This window comes from Amphiura filiformis, unplaced genomic scaffold (genome assembly GCF_039555335.1).
Source record: "Amphiura filiformis unplaced genomic scaffold, Afil_fr2py scaffold_70, whole genome shotgun sequence".
Taxonomy (NCBI): domain Eukaryota; kingdom Metazoa; phylum Echinodermata; class Ophiuroidea; order Amphilepidida; family Amphiuridae; genus Amphiura; species Amphiura filiformis.
The window spans coordinates 297,537-320,906 of NW_027305534.1; the positions used below are offsets into that span (position 1 = coordinate 297,537).

At 35.1% G+C, this 23,370-nt stretch overlaps 1 protein-coding gene across 1 annotated transcript in view; it reads right to left on the reverse strand.

Moving 5' to 3' along the window:
* The window catches only part of LOC140144651 (uncharacterized), a 42,112-nt gene that overhangs the window by 13,360 nt on the left and 5,382 nt on the right, over positions 1-23,370 (reverse strand). The window contains exons 5-27 of the mRNA XM_072166461.1: positions 22,638-22,708; positions 21,848-22,178; positions 21,620-21,751; positions 21,200-21,227; positions 20,005-20,084; positions 19,381-19,572; positions 18,224-18,352; positions 17,598-17,785; positions 16,769-16,891; positions 16,506-16,617; positions 15,527-15,623; positions 14,674-14,773; positions 9,490-9,643; positions 7,469-7,858; positions 6,461-6,760; positions 5,637-5,987; positions 5,110-5,370; positions 4,457-4,774; positions 3,798-3,926; positions 3,604-3,631; positions 2,334-2,395; positions 1,746-1,940; positions 826-954 (exon numbers count right to left, since the gene is read on the reverse strand). Of these exons, the coding sequence (XP_072022562.1) occupies positions 826-954; positions 1,746-1,940; positions 2,334-2,395; positions 3,604-3,631; positions 3,798-3,926; positions 4,457-4,774; positions 5,110-5,370; positions 5,637-5,987; positions 6,461-6,760; positions 7,469-7,858; positions 9,490-9,643; positions 14,674-14,773; positions 15,527-15,623; positions 16,506-16,617; positions 16,769-16,891; positions 17,598-17,785; positions 18,224-18,352; positions 19,381-19,572; positions 20,005-20,084; positions 21,200-21,227; positions 21,620-21,751; positions 21,848-22,178; positions 22,638-22,708 (3,900 nt within the window). The remainder of the gene's footprint in view (positions 1-825; positions 955-1,745; positions 1,941-2,333; positions 2,396-3,603; positions 3,632-3,797; positions 3,927-4,456; positions 4,775-5,109; positions 5,371-5,636; positions 5,988-6,460; positions 6,761-7,468; positions 7,859-9,489; positions 9,644-14,673; positions 14,774-15,526; positions 15,624-16,505; positions 16,618-16,768; positions 16,892-17,597; positions 17,786-18,223; positions 18,353-19,380; positions 19,573-20,004; positions 20,085-21,199; positions 21,228-21,619; positions 21,752-21,847; positions 22,179-22,637; positions 22,709-23,370) is intronic.

Consider the following 23,370-nt stretch of genomic DNA (forward strand, 5'->3'; position numbering starts at 1 on the left):
GGGTACATTTCTTTAAAAGAAATAACATCTTCAAAAGTTGTGAGCCGATTGATATAATTGATTTGGTTTATTAAAGCTATCGACTTAAGGTTTCTTTACATACCAAAATATATTTGATCAACTTTTCAGAAATAGGAGAAAAAGAGGGCGCAATGAGGGGCCTTTTTTTTTGGGGGGGGGGACACCTGTACAATTTGATTTACTAAATTCAAATTATACATAATTACATAGTTCTAAGGTAAATTTTAATGATTTATTATGAGATTATATGCTTAAACGTTATGAAAATTTTTCTGTGTGTGATATTTCAACTAAGCTTACTCTCTAAATGTAAAAGAGTGAAAAACTCACTCCCGAAAAGAGTGATTCACTTATAAGACCACTCAAAAATGAGTGAAATGTGGTTTTTAACTTTAAAACCACTCAAAAAAGAGTAAAACCACTCTTTAAGAGTGAATTTTAACTCTTTCAAGGAGTTAAATGAAGGACAACTCTAAAAATGTGTTGTCCTCCATTTAACTCCTTGAACGAGTTGAAATTCACTCTTTTAGAGTAGTTTTCACTCTTTTTGAGTGGTTTTAAAGTTTAAAAACACATTTCACTCATTTTTGAGTGGTTTTATAAGTGAATCACTCATTTGGGGAGTGAGTTTTTCACTCTTTTACATTTACGAAAAAACATCAGTTTCAAAATGGAACTACATACTCATAATAATAAAACACCTATTATAGCCCTTACGGCGGAAATACCTTGCAAGGTTGAAACGCTTTATACTTTTCTACAAAAGAAAAGCAATTTGAAAAGGACAATAAAAAAAAGCTGCACCTTTTTCCAAACACCCTCCCAGTAGTCGTACAATATTTGTGTTCCTTTGTATATCAAGGGGAGCCATCAGTAACTTCATAACCTCGAACTCCTTGACGAGTTGTTGTTTTGCGTCCAACCCTGCAGATTCTTAAAAGAAATACATATAATTCAACATGAATATTGCTTAAAAAGTCATTAATGGATCATTTGTTTGTTTGTTTATTTGTTTAACTATGGACGGTCCGGGCGGACACATGCTTGGCTCCTGACGGAACCAAGATCAGGCAAATTGCCCAAGCCAAGCTTTTAAACAATCTTATAATTATTAAATGGGCTATCCATTTAAAATCCGCACTACCCCTGTGGAAGATTTTTAAAATATCTTCCACATGGGGAAAGTATGAATTTCATTTCAGAGTGTGGGAATGAACACATTAGCAGATTCATTTGAAACACACCCTCCCTCAGTGGAAGATTCAGGTTGACTCTTTCTCAGAGGGTGTGTGGAATTCAAATATAGCTGCTAATGTGTTCATTCTATTTGGAATTCATACTTCCACTGTGGAAGGTATTTCCATTAATCGTCCACAGGGGTAGTGTGGATTTTAAATGGAGCAGCCCAATGCTGGTCTGTATTGACAGGGAAGAAAAAATCATAATTGAAGGAAGAAAAAGAGCAAGGAAACGAAATGCTACGTCCAACAAATCAAGTGATAATTTTGCTCTCCTGGATCGAGAAATAAAAAATTGCGAAATCTTATCTCGTGTCCCAATACAAAAGCTGTGTCAAAACAGCTACTGGAATTCCAACCGTGAGGTTTGGCACAGCCTTTGTATTGGGTAGTCATTGTTGCTTAGTAACATGAAAGTTTAAGAGTTAAAACATAATAATCACCGATCTACAAGTAATTGGCCATATCTAAAATTGTGCTTTTTACCTTTAACAGTTTTCACTGCCACTGTGCTTTCATTCTGTCCTGGTAATATCATCGTCGCTTTGGCCAGAAAGACTTGTCCGAACTCCCCACGACCCAATTCCTTAAAAATGTGCAGGTTTTCTCGAGGGAAAACATACTGATTTTGACTCACATTCGAATACACTGTGTTGTTACTTTCATGAGTAAAAGATGTTTCTGAATGAGCAAAGGCAAAGCCGGGAGGCAAAGCTGTAATTAGTAAACCAATGAACAGTGCATACATAGAGGAAACGATATTAGATGGGAATTAACGGTATTGATTGTAATTGGGTCTCAAAACTACGTAAAATACTAAATGATCATGGTTTTGGATTTGTCTGGTTAATTCAATGTGTTGAGAATGATGATCATATTAAATTTTTGAAAGCTTTTGCTATAGCTTTAGTCATCAACTCAACATGTATCTGTTTTGATACACATGCGATGTATTACACTCCTAAAGAGTAAAGACATCATCTCGTAATTTTGGTTTTAGCACTCAAAAAGCAAAAACTAAAAAGTTTTAGCAACTCAAATTGTATTTCTACAGCTTACAGGATTTCTACTTACCTTCGAAAGCGTTGTTATCTTGTTCCAATCGTTCGCATTCAGCTCCTGTCTTCACTGTTGGTCTGAAGTTTAAATATCATTGATTAACTGGCTGATGATTTATTATTAAGGGTCGCTACAGTTTTAGTGGATGTAGAATATGCGATACAACATCATCGTTATTTAATATATTCCCATTTATTTTTAATCGAATGTTTGATGACGTAAATCGATAATATATATTTCCACCAGACATTCGACATAACATATAATTGTTTTTTCCGTCAACAAACATTCGTTAGAAGATAAAAATTAATTAAAATAGATTACATAATGAATACCTGTTGAACGAATATTCTATATAATATGTCGAATATTCGGAGTCAGTATGGCTCTTAAGGGAAGGGGTATGAACGTTTGGACAGTATTTATTGTGGGACATTAGAGCACATTAGACATATTGAATTGCATTCTGAATACGAAGAATGTCCTTCTGATATCAAATAATTTGATTTTTTGAAATTCGCAATGTAATACACATTTTATGGCAAATCATTAAAATTGATATTTTTGATATTTAACAGTACTTGAAGTAAACTTTATAAATCTGATGATTTATACTTAAAGTGTATGTAGGTGGGATGAAAAGCCGACGATCAATTGAAAATTGTGACCTTTCGTATTGAAGATATGGATTTTTTCCCAAAACACCAAAAAAAAATGGGTCTTTTGGGGAAAAAATCCATATCTTCAATATAAAAGGTCAAAATTTTCAATTGATCGTCGGCTTTTTCCTCCCAGCTACATACACTTTAAGAATATATCATTAGGTTTATACAATTTATTTCGAGGACTGTTATATATCAAAATTTTGAAAAATATCAAATTTTAATAATTTGTCATAAAATTTGTATTATATCGTGAATTTCAAAAATAAAAATTATTTGATATCAGAAAGACATGCTTCGTATTCAGAATGCAATTCGATACGTCTGAGGTGCTCTCATGGTCCCACAAAATATACTGTCGAAACGCCATAAACGCTCATTCTAGATCCCTTAAGTTAGCGAGAAAGCAATCAATAAGACAATGATCATAAAATAAATAAGAAGTCCTACATGAAGGATATTTGAAATGATTGTTACAAATATTATTGGACTTACTTGCTGCAGACTAAATAGGTTTAGACCAGGTGAAAATTAGACCAAATCAATTTAGACCAATTAGCAATTTACCGAACAACACACTTAGCTTTTGTGCGTTGCTAAACCCTAGAAATATTGTTACTTACAGGGTTTTGTCCCTAACAGCCTGGCGATCTAAGGAATGAAAACAAAATAATGTGTATTGAGCAACTAGTATCGGTTCACCGATTGATATTGCGGACATTATATTGTCCATGCTTTTACTGTCAATATTTTAATTTTGTTTTAATTAGATTACTCTAAAATATTCTTACGTTTACATTGGATTGAAAAAAATTACCTGTTGAATCTTTGCGAGATCGTTTTAGAAAATTCAAAGTTACGAGTACAATAACAACGACACCCATAACAACGGCCAGAACACCACCTATTATCCCACCGATATTTGTTGTTTGCTGTTTCGGAATGACTGTTAAAAGACAATGAAATACACAAAAATGATAAAAACAACATAAATAGAAATTAAAGATTTATTGAACAGTTTTAACCAAAAAACAAAAACAAAAAAAACCAAAAAAAACCCAACAACAACAAAAAAGCATTTGTAGTGATGGTAGGTTTTATTAGATCCAAATATGGGCTATTTTACCCCCAAACAAATCTCAAATTGAGCCAAACATTCGGTTTTTGAAGATCCAGAGCAGCCAGAAAGAAGTGGGGCAATTAGTTACGGATAAAAACATGATGTGAATACGGCCGTAAAGCGGGGTGTCTGAGGGATGTGACCCCTTCGAAAGTTGGATGTTTGTTTAAATGTTGGCGTAACTGACGTAATTTTGAACAACATTGTTTACTTTACACTATAATTGTTATTATTTCTTTAAACAAACATTGACATGGTCAATTTGGAAACAAACAAACAAAACAAAACAAAACAAAAAAGTCTCTAACAGATTATCATGATGTAGAAATGCGTAGGCTACAATGTGTGTTACCTACCGAGTCCTTGAAGCGATATTGTAGACAAAACCGATCCAAGAGAATTGCTTCCTTTACAGGTATAATCCCCATGATGTGTCTCTGGTAGAACATTTACAATGGTCAAAGAACTAATCAACAAAGTTCCATTGACTTCACCATTCCCATGGTTGACTGTGTTTATTATCATATCATTCCGGTCGCTGTCAATTACGACACCATCTCTATCATACCAAATGACAACTGGTGTAGGATTACCGATGACTGAAGAAAACAGAGTGCCATTATTACCCTTGTCAACATTCACTTGATTATCAGAGTTAATGATCTCTGCAGAATCTGAAAGAAACACAATAACAACACAAAAATATTCAAATAACTCCTTATCAGTTAGACTTAAAAGGGGACATTCTTGTCCACCTCCTTCTCTACGTGATAGAGTCCAATCTTTTGCAAACTAAAAAGATAAAACTTTTATATACATACGCTAGACAACATATCAGTCTCGGGATGGGTATTCTGGAGTTATACCACTTTTTGCCTATTTTTGGTTTTGATGTATTGGTACTCGGTAGTTTTAGGTATGCGCGCGTAACAGATCTAATCAATTAACATGATTAAATTTAATATGGTGTTGACAGTTCGAAAAACGCGCATTGTTACCAATATCTTACAGTGTACAGCAACCGCAAGAACATCAGAAGTATCAATTTGTCCTCTGCCATTTGATGCGATACATATGTAATAACCAGCATCCATTATATCGATACCAATCAACTCCAATGTACCACCAGAAGACGATATTGGCAAATCATCCTTCATCCATTCCAATGTCGGTGTAGGATTACCATCTGCAGTACATGTCAAGGTAATTGTAGATCCACTTATTACAGGATTCGAAGGTTCAGCTTTCACGGATATTATCGCTGGTGGGTCTAAGTGGAAAAGAAGTGGTTTTATTTACTGTTTATGCTGTAATAGAACATCTTTACATTTTCTTTATGTTTCCTTTGTTCCCTAGATCAACCCTGCAATATTCGTGAAATTGAATTTGTGTCTATGGGACACACTTGTTAAAGAGGTTCCCCATGTTTATAACATGTTTTCATTTGTGTCAAATGAAAATAAACTTGTTTATTTGTCTGTGTTGTAGTTACTTAAAATAAGTAGGACTGTTGGGGTATAAGGGGAATATATTTACAATATACATCTAACTGGACACGCCTGATGATCGGACTTGGTGCTCCATTGATATCAATATCTGCTCTGCACTCAAGATAGCGTCGATGTTGGTTCACATTTACTGTGAATGTCAGTGTACTTGAATGATCAACAAGGTTGTCTTCTTCTGCTGGTGAAGGTGGTCCTGTAATTCCTTCCGTCATTTCACTTGTTCCTATATACCATCTAATACGTGCAGCAGGTCTTGTGTTTTCAACTTCACATGTAAAGGAATGATCTTCTCCTTGATCCAAACTAACAACAACGTCATCAGGGTATCCACTCGGTTGTCTTGAGTCTGACAGTTTCACATTACTGTCAGCGGGAGGTACTGTTAAGAAATAGATTTAGGCTTTCAGCATTTTTTTGCGATTGGATGAACTTTTGAGGATCATTCTTTATGTCTGAGCAGAATACAGTTTTGCTACCAACATTGTTCCTATTCGTTAAAGTAAGTATTATCGAGGGTTTAGAACCAGAAAGCCATAACTCACTATGACCAGCTCTCACAAAATGAGCATAAAATTGGCTCCATGCTTTGGTCTTCAAAGATCAATATTTCCTCCACAATGTCTTTTGTGTTCTGTCATGATTAATGTACTGTAAATTATATAGTGCCCTGGCAACTTTATGCTCATTTTGTGGGAGCAGATGATTGTGAGTTGAAGCTTTCTGGCTCTCAACCCTCGATATGATGTTGACCTATTCCGGAAATTCAAACAACAACTGCAAGGGAATTATGTGTTATGGGGCTACTAATACAAGTACAAACAGGTGTAGTCCGTCACGATTAATTCTACGTACCTTTAACATCCAAGATAACGCTCGTGAAGACTCCTATCTCGTCAGCAGGAACAGTTGCTCTACACTGAAACACATTATTGTGGTTGCTCCACTGAGGTGTAATGGACACTTCACTTCTTTCTTTGTCGTTTGATGGCCATTCTAGTGATGTCACACCATCAAGTGTCCAGATCATCGTAGATGAAGGGGTAGAACCGCTAGCAACACATATCCAAGTTTGCTCTTGATCCGATATGACGGCCACTAGTGAACCGTTAACGTGTTGGGATGAAGTTGAAAGTGTGACTGAGCTAGCCAATTCTAAAAAACCAAAAAAAAAAAAAAATTGGACGATGTACATTAATACATAAAAAAGATCAGCAACAAAGGTTAAAGAGAAAGAGCTAACTCGAATGATTTTCTTGTATAATATTCGTTTCTATTCTAGAACAGGGAAACTACGATTTAAAGAAGGAATGGTATTGTGTTTATTTGGTTCTTATGCAAGCTGCGTAACCCCATCACCTACTTTATTTGTTTAATGCGGGGGTCACGATTAAGCATCAATTATTGATCTCCTGTTCTTCTGTACTAATGTAATAGCTGATAACCAATTCCTATTTATTAGTGGCAGCGCTAGCCGCCGAATTTGGATTGCGCGCTACCATATTTGCACAGATTGGGTTTTTTGCGCTTCTGTTATTGGTCGTACTGTTTTAGCCTGATCGGTTTTTGAAAAGGCAAAACGCAAAAATTGTTTATTTGAGGAAAATTGTGTGTTATTTTGTAAAATGAAGAAATGAAAGTGACGGTTATCAATGAGGTTAATAACTTTGTATCTGTAATATGTCGAGCATTGTGAAAAATCTAAACATTTTGCTTTGGACCTCGGAATATCCCTCGGCATTCCTCGTTTCCAACAGGCAAGATTTTTCACAACGCCCTCCAAATAACCAATGCGCAGTTATTAACCTCTAAATTGCAATAATGATAACAATTATTAGTATATTATATTAATAGATATCTTACTGTTAACTCTGATATCTATACTCTCCCCTTTGGCTATATATTGTGTAGCTAGGTTGCACGTAAATCGTCGATTATCTTTGCTGATGTCAGCAGTTGCTATGGTGAAATTGGTAGATCCAGCCAATAACCCATGCTCATACGTCATAATATAACCTGGAGGTTGATATGCTTCACATAGGTAATCTACGTCGGTATTCGGGGGATAGATCCATGAAGCAATCGCATTCTGGTTATTACATGGTGGTTCATTCATGGCCCAAGACATACCTACAACTCCATCACCTTGTTCAAGATCGTAAGCCACATATTCACATTTTAGTTTAACTGGTCTGCCATGTAAAATATCATTGCCTCCTTCAGAAGTCACAGAACTGTTGATTACCTGTGAACCTAGAAGAAATAACTTTATCTGTAATTACAATCAATTGAGCTAATGGGCACTTGCAATATACAATAGAAGAAGAAATGAAAAATGTTTCAATCAGAGATAGCAGTAAACATGAGTGAAAATCAAAAACTAGCAGTTAAGACTAGTAGGGTGTCCCAGAAGTCATGCTACTATTTTTAACGTTCGTTACAATTATTGTAAGTATGCATCAGAAACTATATAAACTCCTCAACAAAAGTTTGGAAAGTTTTTTCAAGCATCTTTATCTCAGATTATTTGTGCTATGTTCATATTGTGTTGCATATCAATAGATAGCTACTTTATTCTCCTTTACAATGACACTACATTTGAAACAATCACCTTTTTCACGGCTGAGTACACGTCTTGTGAATGTAGTGGGGTCTCAAACAGAATGTGCCAAATTGACCACTATTCTGTGCTCTAACAATACCTGTCAGTAACCTCATTAGCGGGTGGAAAAACCATAGGCAGCCACAACAGCCAGGCAACTTCTCTCATGCTGCTCATCATTCTGGTCACAAGTTGCTGTGGGATGGCATACTATTATTCAAACAGGATACGTCGCAGGTCATTCAATGGGGTTACATTGGCTACTCTGGCATGCACAGCACGACCAAGCTGGTCCCACAACTGTTCAATTGGGTTGAGGGGGTTCATTTGGGCTGATGGCAGGACATTCCATTCTCTCTACTCCCATATTCTGTAGGTAGTCATTGACTACCCTGGCTCTGTGGGGGCGAGCGTTCTCATCTTGGAAGATTGCATTAGGTCACAGATGGTGAAGATATGGAATTGCAGCTTGCTGCACAGAATAATGGTCAATTTGGCACATTCTGTTTGAGACCCCACTACATTCACAAGACGTGTACTCAGACGTGAAATAGGTTATTGTTTCAAATGTGGTGTGGTTGTAAAGGGGAATAAAGTAGCTATCCATTGATATGCAACATGGCATGAACATGTCACCAATATTCTGAGATATAGATGCTTGAAAAAACTTTCCAAACTTTTGTTGAGGAGTTTATTTTGGAGAAAGCAGCGCAGGTGTACACCGGAGTCCGCTGATTTTCGCAGGACAAGTGAATAAGGAATGCAAGAACTCTAGGATCACTAACAAGAAAACCGCTGGTTAAGTACTGTTAGAATAAAACTGTGATTGTGTGATTTTATTATATGCAATTGTTATTATATGTACCAATCATACTTTGTTTTCAATTAAAGACTTAGATTTCGTTAACTTAATCAAACAGTGTATTTGTGCTGTGCATTCGTGTGAGTTCGGGTAAAAGGTGATTTTGGCCTTGAGTCAAGTACGACTTATAACAACGTATGCATAGCTCAAATGTCAAAGTTGTAACTTAAAGAACCAATTGAAAAAGTGATACCATTGTTTTCACGTATCCCAATGGTGTGTTTGTGCGGGTCTCAGACCTATAAAGCATGCTTTAGCTGTCGATGTACACTTCTTTCCCACCAATCTGACTTGAGGTGCTTCATTTAAACAGAGCCGGCGTTATTAGAAGTATGATACACTAAAAGACCGTACTTATAGAGCGTAATATAATCATGATGATAACTTGACATACATTATTATATTGTCAATTATACTTACGTGCTACCGATTGTAAGGTAAAATACAAAAATATGCTTGCTGCAACTCGTTTGTTTGTGAGGAATATTTGTCCGCATAATTTGTTGCTACGAAACGTTCGTTTGAGTATCGTCTCGTGAGGCGTTTTACGGAAAAGCATGCTTGTTTTTATGTTCTATGTCAAGATCAGTTCCACATGCTCTCAGAACACTATACCACATTAAAACCAAGTCGGTGGTTTATACAAATAAACAAATGTTCATGTATTCAATGCTTTCAACCGGTCGTCTATACTTCCTCTGTGATCCAACACGAAGGACATACTTATACTGTGTAACATTATGATGGCCAAAAATGCAACTTCGTGCAAATTAAAAAGAAAACAATTCTAGCAATATTTTTGTCACAAAAATTAATATTTACAAACTTTTTGCCTTTACAACCTTTACAACCTTTAGTCTTTTGGTAGTTCCCTAAGTTGATGAACTATACACTGCCAATGTGAAAACTTTATGGCAAAGTTTTCACATTGGCAGTGACACCATTTTTTACATGAACTTAGGATAGGACCAACATTCAAATAAGATATAAAAAATGAAAATCAAGAAAAGAGTAGAAAACAAAAGAACGACATTTTGAAAAGAACAAATTTGAAAAACTGCACAATATTGAAAATGAAAGCTATGTAAGATGATGCTCAGTACTTATAAAATCTTTTTGCGTTAATGTTGATATAATTATTGTATTAAGAATTATTGCATAAAGAATTCCGGCTGGCTAAAAAAGTTTCTCGCACACATTAATATTAACGTTTTTGAAATAGAAATGGCAATCGTCTTTTAAACTTCAACATAATGTTGCATGGTATCAAAAATCACGTAAAGCTGTAAGCACTAAGTCTTGATCAATGTCATTCTTGGCTCAAGTGGAAAATGGAAATATAACATATTTGCACAACATAAAAAAATCAAAGTTGGGAAGCTTCCAATTGTAGAAATGAAAGCTGTTTTTCATCTTCAGTGAAAGCATGAATAACAAAAACACCGATGGAATATAAAATAGATATTGGGGACTAAAGTTAATGAGATACACACACTTTAGGAAGGGGTGGGCGAGTATGAAAAAGCGACTGTTGATCGAACTTGGAATGAACTGCATTGATGCGCGCATTATGTAATCGTTTTGAATTTTTTGATTCCAATGTCTATTTCTCGACTTATGTCCAAATTCATTCACCCAGTATTTTCTTCTGGGACACCCTGTATGAGCACCACAGGCCAAAATTATGGAGACAATAAATCAAAAGGCCTTATATGTTTGTAAATACACTATAGACAAAAGAGACCTAATTTGTAAGCATTATTTAAGCATCCCGAAATATGCTTTTATCCCGAACCCTAAATCCTAACCCAAAACCCAAACCTTAGATTTCGTGATAACGCCTACATAAAGGTAAAGTGGGGAAGCATACTCGAATATGAAAGTGACGTAAATACTCTTGCCTACCGGAGTACGAAACAACTTCAACACGGGGTCTATCGGTGGGGATTTTTGTCGAAAAAAGAGGTCAATAGTTTACACAAAAAAATACATTTTTTCATGATTTCTCAAATAATAACCACGTCGACGTGCTTGTATTTTGGGACAACTAAGTGTTAGCTCTGAAGCGGTTATAACTAACGCTAGTCTTGCACAAGCGTTGTATGTGTTTGTATATTTGGGACAACTAAATGTTAGTTGCAAAACTTTCTTAACTAACACTTATTGTCAGGTCCGGATTTACCATTGGGCCAGATGGGCCCGGGCCCCAAGCTTGCCCAGCGCATCCAAAAAATACCCAAACTTTTGCGCGCTCGCGTGCTCTAGCTAGCCCTTTATCCCTTTATATAGTAATTTTATGTCATATTTTTGGTTTAAATAGTCTCAAATTTGATTTTTTACGCGCGGTGTTTGCGCGCATATTAATTGTAAAATCTGAACAATGTATGCTCGTCTTCATCTAAATTCAATTTAATGCTTCCGCCGTAAACAAAAATCTGCACATCATGCCTTTCTCACGGTGACTCTGGGGGCCTCCAAATTATGATAAATCCGGTCCTGCTTATTGCACTCAAGCGTTGTATGTATTTTTTAAAATTTTGGGACAATATGTGTTAGTCCAAAAGCGTTTGCATACCATCACATATATTTGACACATGTTGTAAGTAGTTGGAAAAATGGGACAACTATGTGTTAGTTGTGTAGACAACATGAACAAACACAAATCGGACACATAAACAAGCATAACACTACAGTTATAATTTCAGATTTAATTCATATACATGTATTATTACATCTTTCCAAAAAGATCTTAGGTCTAGTCACAATCTTTTTTTTTACTATAATAGAAATTTTATACTGAACCACGTAATCATAGTCAACAGACCTATTTAGTTCACAGTGTATTGAGTGGTTGTTCTGAGTATAATGATGAGCGAAAGAGAGAAACAGAGAAGTTTACAGACTATTAAAGAGTGACACAGGGAGGTCGAGCATTCGAGGGGGGGGGGGAGAGGGATGGGGGAGAGCGAAGAGAAGGGGGAGGGGAAAATCAGAGAGAGAGAGAGAGAGGAGAGAGAGAGAGAGAGAGAGAGAGAGAAAGAGGGAGCGAGAGAAAGGGGGAGGCGGAGAGGGAGAGAGAAGCTGAGGAAAGACACATATAGAAAGAGAAATAGAGAGCGAGAAAGACTTTGTCTCTATTTGTTACTTAAACGCCTACATAATTATGTAGTTTAAGTAACTATATTACAAGACTATATAAGTTACATTACATACCATTTTGATTGATTCTATTTAATTTACTAAAAATTGCATTAAAACAATTTCTGTTTACATTTATTGAGATATTTACATTACTTTCAAGCTAATTTATATTTGATTCTATACTGATCACTGGTTTAAATATTTTACAAGAACTGTCTAATTTTTTATGCAATATCGTCTACATGTTACTCCATTTAATGGCCTCTAAATTACCTTTATTCTCAACTTAACGGTACACAAATGAAATACCCATGAAGCTATACTATAGACGAATCCAATTTCACGCATTCCGACACCTCAATGGCAGCCATATCCGCGACGGGGACCCAGCTATCTGACCTAAAATGTGAAATGATGCGACCATGAAGGGTATTTTAAAGTACATTCTATCACCCGTGTTACACGTAGACAAAAGAATGATGACAGTTTACAACACAAAAGAATCTAACATCGAATTTTAAGCTGCTTTAATCCACCCAATTGGGCAGTCATAATCCACCCAATTGGGGAGTCACAACACCAGTTAGGTGCTGCGGGGACCCAAAAATGGCCGACCATGACTTGGCTCGTTAGATTCGTCTATACGTCAGAACAAGCCACGTGTAACTGGTACATGAGCACGTTTTTGCCTACAACTCGTTTTGCTCAAAGCGATTTTATTCTGGTAAAATTACTTACTATTCATTAGTACCAAAATGCTTCAAACGATTGGTAAACCTAAATCTTGAAACATTCGTATCAATAGTACATGTTCTTTTTACACCGTGATACCGACGCTTATTTCAAATGCTGCCTGCGCCTACTTTCGGCGTGGTGATGCTCTGTGATTTAACTATAATATTGGACTCATACTTTTTCTTATCTACTCATTTAGATCTAAACATCTTTTTACCAAACACTCAGTGATCGCACTACTAGTATTATGATATTGACAGTGAAAGTTTTATACACATGCAATGTATATTGAAAGAAAATTAAGGTTTGTTTTATAAAAGCTGGAATTTTTGAACCGATCAGCAAACTGCATGAGTGTTGGACAATTTCACAAACATTGTGTCTGAGTTATGAACCAATTTACAATTAATTAAAACACTTGTAATGCGTTAATGTTGTCAAAATAAAACTGAATAAAAGTTCGTTATCAGGGTGCAAAAATCTAAAAGTTTACTTATCACGAAATTTTCATTTTACTTGATCGGGTCACACATACTGCAGTTATTGTAACAAATATTGGTATGTTTCCCAACAAACACAAAAATTTTTTTTAAACGTTATAAACGTGTTATAAACACGTTTTGGTTATGATAAAAATGTTTTAATAACATTAAATGTCGGGTTATTGAAAGGTCATAAAACATTTTTACTAAAAAAAAATGTTGTCAAAATGTTCTTACACAATATTTGTTGTCAACACTTCAAAAATGTTTTTTCTGAATGTTATTTAAACGTTTTATACTCTTTATATAACCCGACATGTAAACGTTTGCTGTATCACGTAAACGTTTGCTGTATCACGTATACTTTGTGAGGATACCTTGTGTGTGAATTAAATCAATGTTTTGAATGCATTTCAATATCAAACAAACTGCCTGGAAAAATTAAAAAAAAAAAAAAAAAAAAAAAAAGCATAAAAAGCATAGTCATAGTGTTGTTAATATTGAACAACATTTGATAAATTGGGTATCAACATGCGCGTAAATAAATCATCCTTCTTTCTATGTAGAAGTATTGTGGAAACAATTATTATTCTAGTCGTCGTTTCGATGGCTGCAGTCGACTCTTCTACACTTTTTCGTTGGGAGCTGGTAAAGAGACGTCCTCATACAACTTGGTCTCAAAGTCAACCAATGACAGGTAGCCCTGGGAAAAAACAGACCATTGATCAGTATTGGGTATCATGATTTATGCGTCTTATATTATTTAGAAAGTACAGCTTGTTTCTAACTATCCCACATTCAATGTATCGCTCTTTTTTAAATTATCGATACTAGTTTATTCATAATGCGAAATTGAAAGTACCCCAAATAAGTCTTAATTGTATGTATATCACCGCCATAGTTAAGTTACGAGATATATCTGCTATTATTATAAAGGGGAGTGCTATGCACGCTCAGAAATACATTAATTAAAAGTGGCGTAACTTCTTTTCATTCAAGATAAAAGTACACAGTTTTGGAAAATATAACAGAAAAATCCATATAAACTCAGATATGTTGTAAAACATAATTTTTGCAGAAAATCCCAAAAAGTTCAATGTTCCCCCAATTTTTTAAAACTCGCCTATTCAAAAAGGGAAAATCACAAATGTGGCATTGTTTGTTTTTATAATCTATTAATTTACATTCCAGAAAAACGTAATAACTAAAAAAATTATTAAATAAATATATATATTTTGATCCTTACATTCTGTCCCTCTAGAATTTCATCGAGAAGTTTCATCAGCTGTTCAAATAATGGTCGCTCAGAGGGCTCCTTTTCCCAACACGCCAACATGATGTTATACCTGGAGAACAAAAACAAATTAGAGTATTATTCGTGAGCTATTTGTGGATAATATATATTTTTTCCCGATGACAATTATGTATTCTAAAGTTTCTCATTACGTCATGTACGTACACCAATCATGATTCAGATGTACCCCAATCCTGGTCTGATTGGTGCTGATATACTAATGCATGCCTGCATGGCAAATATAGCGTTTTTGAAAATATTCGCAAAAGGTTACAAGAAAACGCTTAAATGTCGGGCTATACAAATGGTATAAGGATATAGAACATTTTGGAAAACTTGATGCAAACAGTTCTAACACTGTTATTACTTTTAAAGGAAGTGTCCGGCGCAACATAATGCTAAAATGTTAGAAAAATAATTATCAAGCACGAATCACGTGGTTTTATTTAAAACAAAGTCATATTAACCATAAAAACGAATAAAAACAGTCATCTCTCAACACGCGATATTCAAAACTCCCGCGCCGAAATTTTCTAGAGCAATGACGTCCTAATAATTCAATGAAGCCTGACGACAAATGAGCACAAATAACCATGACGTCATTGCTCTAGAAAATTTCGGCGCGGGAATTTTGAATATCGCGTGTTGAGAGATTGCTGTTTTTATTCGTTTTTATGGTTAATAATTATGAGTTTGTTTTAAATAAAACCACGTGATTCGTGCTTGATAATTATTTTTCCAACGTATAAGATATGTTGTGATTGCCGGACACTTCCTTTAAATAAACAAACAGTAAAATACGTACAATTGTTCACTGCAGTGTTTCGGCCGCGGCATTCTCTGTCCATTCTTCAGAAGTGTCCGAATGTCATTGCCCTTTAACTTTGGATATGGTCTTGATCCTGAAGAAATACATGTGAAGTAATATGTTTGTAAAGTAACAGGAATAACGCATAGAAAGCTCCTGTTCCTGAATATTACAGCAAAACATTTTACCCTCGCTTTATTTAAAAATACGTTAACTAGCACTCAACATTGACAGCCATGGATTGGAACTGTATAAAGCAATTAGGATGGGGTAATTGTGTGTTTTTGTTCTGAAATACAGTTACTTCGGAAATGAAAAAAAAAGAGTAGGGTCAATGTGTACCAAATTGTTCTAACTAAAAGTTTCACACCACCAAATAGTATTATATGGTTGTGAGCCTTGAAATTTAATTCTAAACAAACCCCTCATTAACGCCTAATGTAAGCATCGACATGAGTAGAAATTTGCATAATTTTGGCTAAATTTGGATTGGTCATGATTAGTAATGTTGAATACTGCAAGTGTACCACAGATTGGAGAGATGCGTTGATTTGTAATGCTTTCTTTAAGCAGCCTTTTTCTTAGAAACACTGGCATGATTTTGCATGTAAATCAGATAATTCCTAGAAATCATAGACTTCGAGGGCCAGTCGTAAAAAATAATGACAGTCAACCTGGTTTTTTTTCAGCCAGAGGGATCAGGCAAGGGCTGATTGCAACCATCATAGCTGTCGCCAAGAACTGAGTCGTTCCTGTGAAAAAAAAAGACATTTTCTTAAGGCAAATTATGATCTCTATGCGACTCTGATTTGGTGGTGTAAGATCTTAAAGTTATAGGACCAAGAGTCGCAGAGCGAAGTCAAATAAAGTTGAACCAACGCTGTACTTTGAAGAATTCATGTAAACAGAGGGTTTTTTCTGAGTGTATGTTAGTGATAACAATAGCAAAAAAAGGTCGATTCATATCAGTATTTACCAAGAGTAACAATCTCCCATAGCAATACACCAAAAGACCACACGTCACTTTCTGTAGTGTGCACATCACCAAGGATAGACTCGATTGCCATCCAACGTATTGGCAGACGACACTAAAATGAGATCACCAAGAGGAATATAAATGCAAGACCATAATCAACAATGCCATTGACATTATAAATCAAATTACTAGCTTCAAGTTGGATACTCAAGGTAAATAAAAGAACTGACAAAGTACTTAAACGTAATTTAAATAAGATTCACCTCATTTTGCCGACGATACACCTCACCATTCATAACGTCTTCAGCCAGACCAAAGTCAGATACTTTGCATTCGAATGATTCATTTAAAAGAACATTACGAGCTGCCAAATCTCGGTGAATGCACTAAAGAAGCAAAAGTTAAAATACAAACGTTATACGTCGTCGGGTTTATAATTATATAATAATTCTCTGCATACTTTGCATTCTTTTTCAATAAAATAAAATACATATTTCGTCAATTTAATTCAATCAAAGACTATTATCATGGAAATAGATGACAGATTTAGTTATGGAAACTAAAGTAATATATTTGATTGGCCTTAATCGAAATCTGAGAACGCCTAAGAAATGTTGGAAACAATTTCAGTATTTTGTTATTAACAAATATTATTTGAAGAAATAAAGGATGACGGGGCTTACAACGTAATTACAATGATTGAGGCGCAGCCGAACTCAGTATTTAAACGTTTTAACTGCCAAGGACACATTATTTGGTTTTAAGGGACAAAGCAGCAATATTTCTACGCTTAGTGCAGATTTCAAAGGCAAATATCACTTTTTTGCCCAACTACTTTAAGTTGTTTACATCAAAGTAAAACGCTTACGCGTATCCACAGCGCAAGTGACTCGAGTATCGCAGAAAAATTGTACGAGTAACCTCGCGTAATGCACTGAGTAGAATGTTGCCGCTTTACTGCGTTCCAGTCCCAATCAGGGCACATTCTTCACATAGGACGCTTACGTTACGTGTTTGGACAAATCACACTTCGCGATTTTGAACAATGGACGGTGGAAATAATATAATTTAAAGTTATGATAAAACATTCACCTTTTGCCGTGCTAGAAAAGCCATCCCATTGGCGACCTGGTGCGCAAATCGCATCAATTGTGTTGGTGTAAAAGATTTACTCCCAGCGAAGAGGTTGCCATAGGTACCATCTCCAATAGTTCTACTTTCACGGAGCAGGGTTTTCAGGTTGCCATTTTGCATATATTCAAGTATCATGTATAGGGGATCTAAATTGGTAACAGACATAATATATTGATTGTAGGCTGTTTTAAGTACGTTACCGCTCGAATGCGTTGTTCAAATTATTTATACTGGGTAATATGAAACTCAAAGATATGGTGAAAAAAGAGAGAAAGAAAGAAAGAAAGAACCAACGAAAGAAAGAAAGAAAGCAAGAAAGAAAGAAAGCAAGAAAGAAAGAAAGCAAGAAAGAAAGCAAGCAAGCAAGCAAGCAAGCAAGCAAGCAAGCAAGCAAGCAAGCAAGCAAGAAAGAAAGAAAGAAAAAAGAAAGAAAGAAAGAAAGAAAGAAAGAAAGAAAGAAAGAAAGAAAGAAAGAAAGAAAGAAAGAAAGAAAGAAAGAAAGAAAGAAAGAAAGAAAGAAAGAAAGAAAGAAAGAAAGAAAGAAAGAAAGAAAGAAAGAAAGAAAGAAGGTAATGTGTTCATACCTTCATCCATGCATCCCCCAAGCAGTTGTACAACATTTCCGTTCTTTTGATTTATGAGTGCTGGCATAAGCGATTTCAGCAGATTGAATTCCTTTATTAACTGTAGTTTTGCTTCATCATTGGCATCATCTTTAAAAAACATAACGTATTGATGATAATTCAACAGAGATTCATCGAGAAAATATCAAATTCGCCGAAGATGTTTAAATACATTCCCATAACCCAATGGGGTTTCTGACCTTGGTATGTCTGCCTTTTGTACACATGTGGCACAGTTGACCATACCTTGCATTGGGACAATCCAATATCTGACCTTTTCATACTTTTATTTAACATTCGAAACATTGAGACTTATGAATAAAATTAATGCCGTGGGACATTATGAATGTTTTCTATAAGAAAATCCAATTTAATTTTATAAGTCTCGAGTGTTAGCTTGTTGACTGCAATTTTAAAATTACAATTTTGTGTGGGTGGTAATGGGGACTTTGCCTTTAAAATTAGGTTATATTGATCAAATTTCCCAATTATAGTGCATTGTAGGAATGTCTTTAAGCCCCCCCCCCCCTCATCTGGAACCAACCATCTTAGGTGTGTCTCGTATCGATATTATCCAGGTCACCTCCTTAGTTAATAAAAACAAGGACATTTGAAATTACTGAATGTACTTTCTTCATATCCATGGATTAACACACAGTTTAAACTCTAGTATTTAGTGCAGGTGAATTGTTTTGAAGATTGGATATTATAATGGTGGTTGAAGGTCTTGCGCATAAAAGAAAGACACAGCGATAACACCATATTCTTCCCATAATATTCTTCCCTCTTCCCATATTCATGTCCCGTCATATCTGGAGGCATCCCTTGAATTTAGTAGCCTCTGAGCACTATTGGGTTTAGCCTGGCTTCGGCCGAATGTTATAAATAAATAAATAAAACACAAAATAACAACTGAAACACATTTCAATCAACACGCTAGTTAACTAAAGGCTAACTCAACCACGCATGGTTTCCATTTCATTTATTTCGACTAATTTTGCTTTTAATGTCAACGACGCAAGATATAATATTCATAAATCTATCAATAAAAGAGGCATAAAGTTTTGTAGTGCCTTTTATTGAGACACCATATATACTAATGAAATAGTTATGCGCACCTTTAAGTGTTTTTATAGCAACTTTTGTTTTCTTTTCTCCAGACACTATTCCCGCAGCAATGCCTAATAGGACTTTCCCGAATTCTCCATGACCAAGTTCGTTTCTAATGTGCAAGTTTTCTCTCGGAAATACGAATTGCTTTGAAAAATAATTGACATATGGCTCCTCTACTCGTGCATTCAAATTTGTCTCTGAAAATAATATATAGAAGAAATTTATGTCATTAGACACTTTTTGTAGCCAAGCATAACACATAAAAAGATGCCAAAGATCACATAGAGGCGCAGAATATATTTATACTGAAATAGAAAACGATATATATATATATATAGAGCGAGAGAGAGGTGATAGACGAGACCATATAGTGGTATAGAAATTCATTGATGGGCGGCTGGTACAACCCTCCCTCTCCTTAGTAAAGTATGTGCACAAAAATACGTCAAAAGACAATAGTAAAATAAAACCAAATAATGATAATTTGTTTCACATATATCTATAGATATCTGGCGATAGATAGAGGAAGGATCAAAATGATTACCCGAGACCTTTTATCTTGCTGGACGTTTTCTGTTTGTTTTTAAAATTTTATTCCTGCTGCACTTTTTAAGTTACTTTTGACCTACCTATTAATCCAGAATTGTCTCTACCACCATGTTGTCTGGTTTCATTTGCTGACGCTCTTGCGGTACCTGTAAGCTGAACTCTGCCACAAAGACCAAATTATAGAATTATCAAAAGTGCCCCATAAACAGCTGACCCAACGAATGTAGTAATATATCAAAATGTGTTTTCAACAATCATTTAGTGTCTACATAATGTGAATGCCAAATATTTCAGGTATCATTTGCAAAACAACAACAACAACAACAACAACAACAACAACAACAACAACAACAACAACAACAACAACAATAATAATAATAATAATAAAGATAATAATAATAATAATAATAGTAATAATAATAATAAGAATAATAATAATAACAATAATAATAAACATAATAATAATAATAATAATAACACTAATAATAATAATAATAATAATAATAATAATAATAATAATAATAATAATAATAATAAATGATAAAACAGTTATACAGATGATCTCAAATGCAAATTTTTATTGTTGTTGTTGTTGTTGTTGTTGACATGCAAACAGTTTCACGATCGAGATTATATCTTTATATTTGTTTCTTCAAATGATCTTCGGCCAAAAAAACAGGCTCAATACTGAATGACTGTTTAAAACGTATTTTAAGATATCATTAAATTTGTTGGGCCCGCTGTTTTGGGATAACCTGTAGTCCTGTAAAATTATTATATATTATAAGGAACTTGCTGTTGATATTATTAGGATAAAAGTTGCTTAAAATTATTCAACATCATAATGTTGTGTTCTAATTAGCTTATTAGCTTATCATTTGTCATTCATTATATTATCACCATCACTTGTCGTGAATCATATTGCTTTTAATTTCCACTGACATATTTGCATATTTAATGATGATCGTCCTTTCAAAAAATTGTTGAAATTTACATATTTCTGTTTTTAGTTTTTATATTGGTTTCACATTCCGTGCATTGGTTTGTAAGACGCTATGTAGTTTACTACCACTACGTATGTGAATATTCGCTCGTATAACATGTTTTGCACTGAAACGTTTAAAAAATATATATCAAGTGAGTCAGGGCAAATTTAAATCAAAAGATCTTGACATCTTGGTTGTCATTTAAGGAAAAAAGAAACAAGGGAAAAAAAACCCGACATATTTGCCGCTAACAACAGGTACGTTGTCGGCCTACTTTGTGTGTAATTACTTTGTTGACTGAGTATCCAGTTCACAATCTGTAGGATGATAAAAGATATTATGTTATAAAGTACAATTACACTACTCCTACTCCTACTACTCCTACTCCTACTCGTACTACTACTCCTACTACTACTACTACTACCACTACTACTACTAGTATATTTTACCACGTTGTGATATATTGTTGTTCTTAATGCCATGCTGTGTATTTTTGATGTATTTTTTTATTTTTTATTTGTACAGCGCATTGGGCCATGGGAAATGCGCTTTATAAGTTCTATGAAATAATAATAAATAACAAGAATTAATAAGAATGATCCATATGGAAGAACAGGGGAATGTACTTTTAATTTTCCCCTGAATATGGATCCAGTATAAAGAAGAAATAAACAAACAAACAATGGTCGGTGTTTTTAAGCGAAATTACCTGTATTATTCTTCTGAGGCCTGCGAATAAGGTAAATGACGATTGCAATAATAATTAACAAGACAACTGCTCCGATTGCTCCTCCAATTATAAGGCCCAAATCTTGTTGACCGTTAGGATCGATAAGATCGGCTAAAATAGGGGAAAAAAGCACCATGTTAGATTATTTCAAGCTACAACTGCGAAAATGGATGCATGTGATTAACACGTAGCACTACACGTACTTACATGTTCTACCCAAGACTGTCATTCCATTCAAATTGATTCCATGGATGCTAGCACTGTATACAATTATTTCATATTCCGTTCCTGGTGTTAAATCTTCAACTGTGTCCATATTCCCATCCGTTATTTTTTTAGGCTGTCCTGTGAAACCGATGTTCTCAGTAGTTTCTCGATAGTCAGTAAGAAACCATTGTATGGTATTTTTATTATCCCCGGGGACCCATTCTACCGTCAATGAAGATGATGCAATGAAGTCGTTTAATATCATGACGTTAGATACTGGATCTGGAAGAACTGTGATAATGAACATGCGATGATCAAATAAAAATGAAACCTATATTAAATGAATTATATGAGAGTGAAGTGTTAGCTGGGTGAATTGTTGATCAACAATGAACTGTAAAGCAGTTCATTGCAATCAGAAGTAACTGAAAAGGGTTCTAAAAGATTTCGAAAACAAAATCAAATGAGAAAACATTGCCTTATTTTGATAGATTGCATAGTAAGCATACTCAAAGAGCCTGCCGAGCAGTAATTTATAGACAGAAATATGTTCTATTGAAATTAAGAAACTAATGTTGGCGGCGTGTTAGGCCTATCTGTTACTGTACATTGTGCAATGAAAATTTCTGATCTGGAAATTTATAACAAAATCATGATTTGTTTTACATGTAAAACGCTGAACTATTCAGATGCTGACTATTATGGCCAAACATTGCGTACATGTTAAAAACTGGACGCAATTTGTGTGAAATCTCATGAAGTTTCAGTATGGCGAATTGGTTAAGGGTACGGTGCTTGTTTCGTAAACTAGAGGTCCTGGGTTCTTTGCTGTGACTTTTGTCAGAAGGAGAGGGCCCAAATCTACCAAACAAACAAAAAATCAATCAATAAAAAAATCAAAGAAGGTCCGAAATAAAAAGGCATGTCAAGCATATGGAAAAGCCCGAGGCCTATCCATTGACCTCAAGGCACGCCTACTATGAGCAACTGTGTTTTCCATTGCTACTTTCCACTGCTACGAGTCTTGGACTATGAACAAGAATGACAGGAAAAGAGTTGATGCTTTTGAGTTGTGGTGTTACAGCAGGCTTCTGAAAGTGACATGGAAAAGGCTTGGAAAGACAGGAGAACAAATTCCTGGATCCTATACAAGATAGGTACAACTTTAGCCATCAAAAATGGCATAATGGAGAGAAGACGGAATTACTCTGGCCATATTGTCAGGAAACATGGAGGTGTAGAAAAACACATATTGCAAGGGGCTATGGAAGCCCGACGTCTTGGACTAATGACGTAAAGCTGGTTTCTAAGCAAGGAATGCCAGGTGCAACGCATCAGATCGAGCGAAATGGCATTCTCTTTTGAAGACTAGGGAGAGAGAGAGAAGAGAGGAATGACAAACTGAGTTATCCAGCTGACTTCTATACCTATAAAATGCATTACTTTTTCAAAGAAATGGCACGCTCTGCGAGAAAAAAATTGCACTTTTATTACTAGAAATGAATTTCGGCCATTTCAGGGTT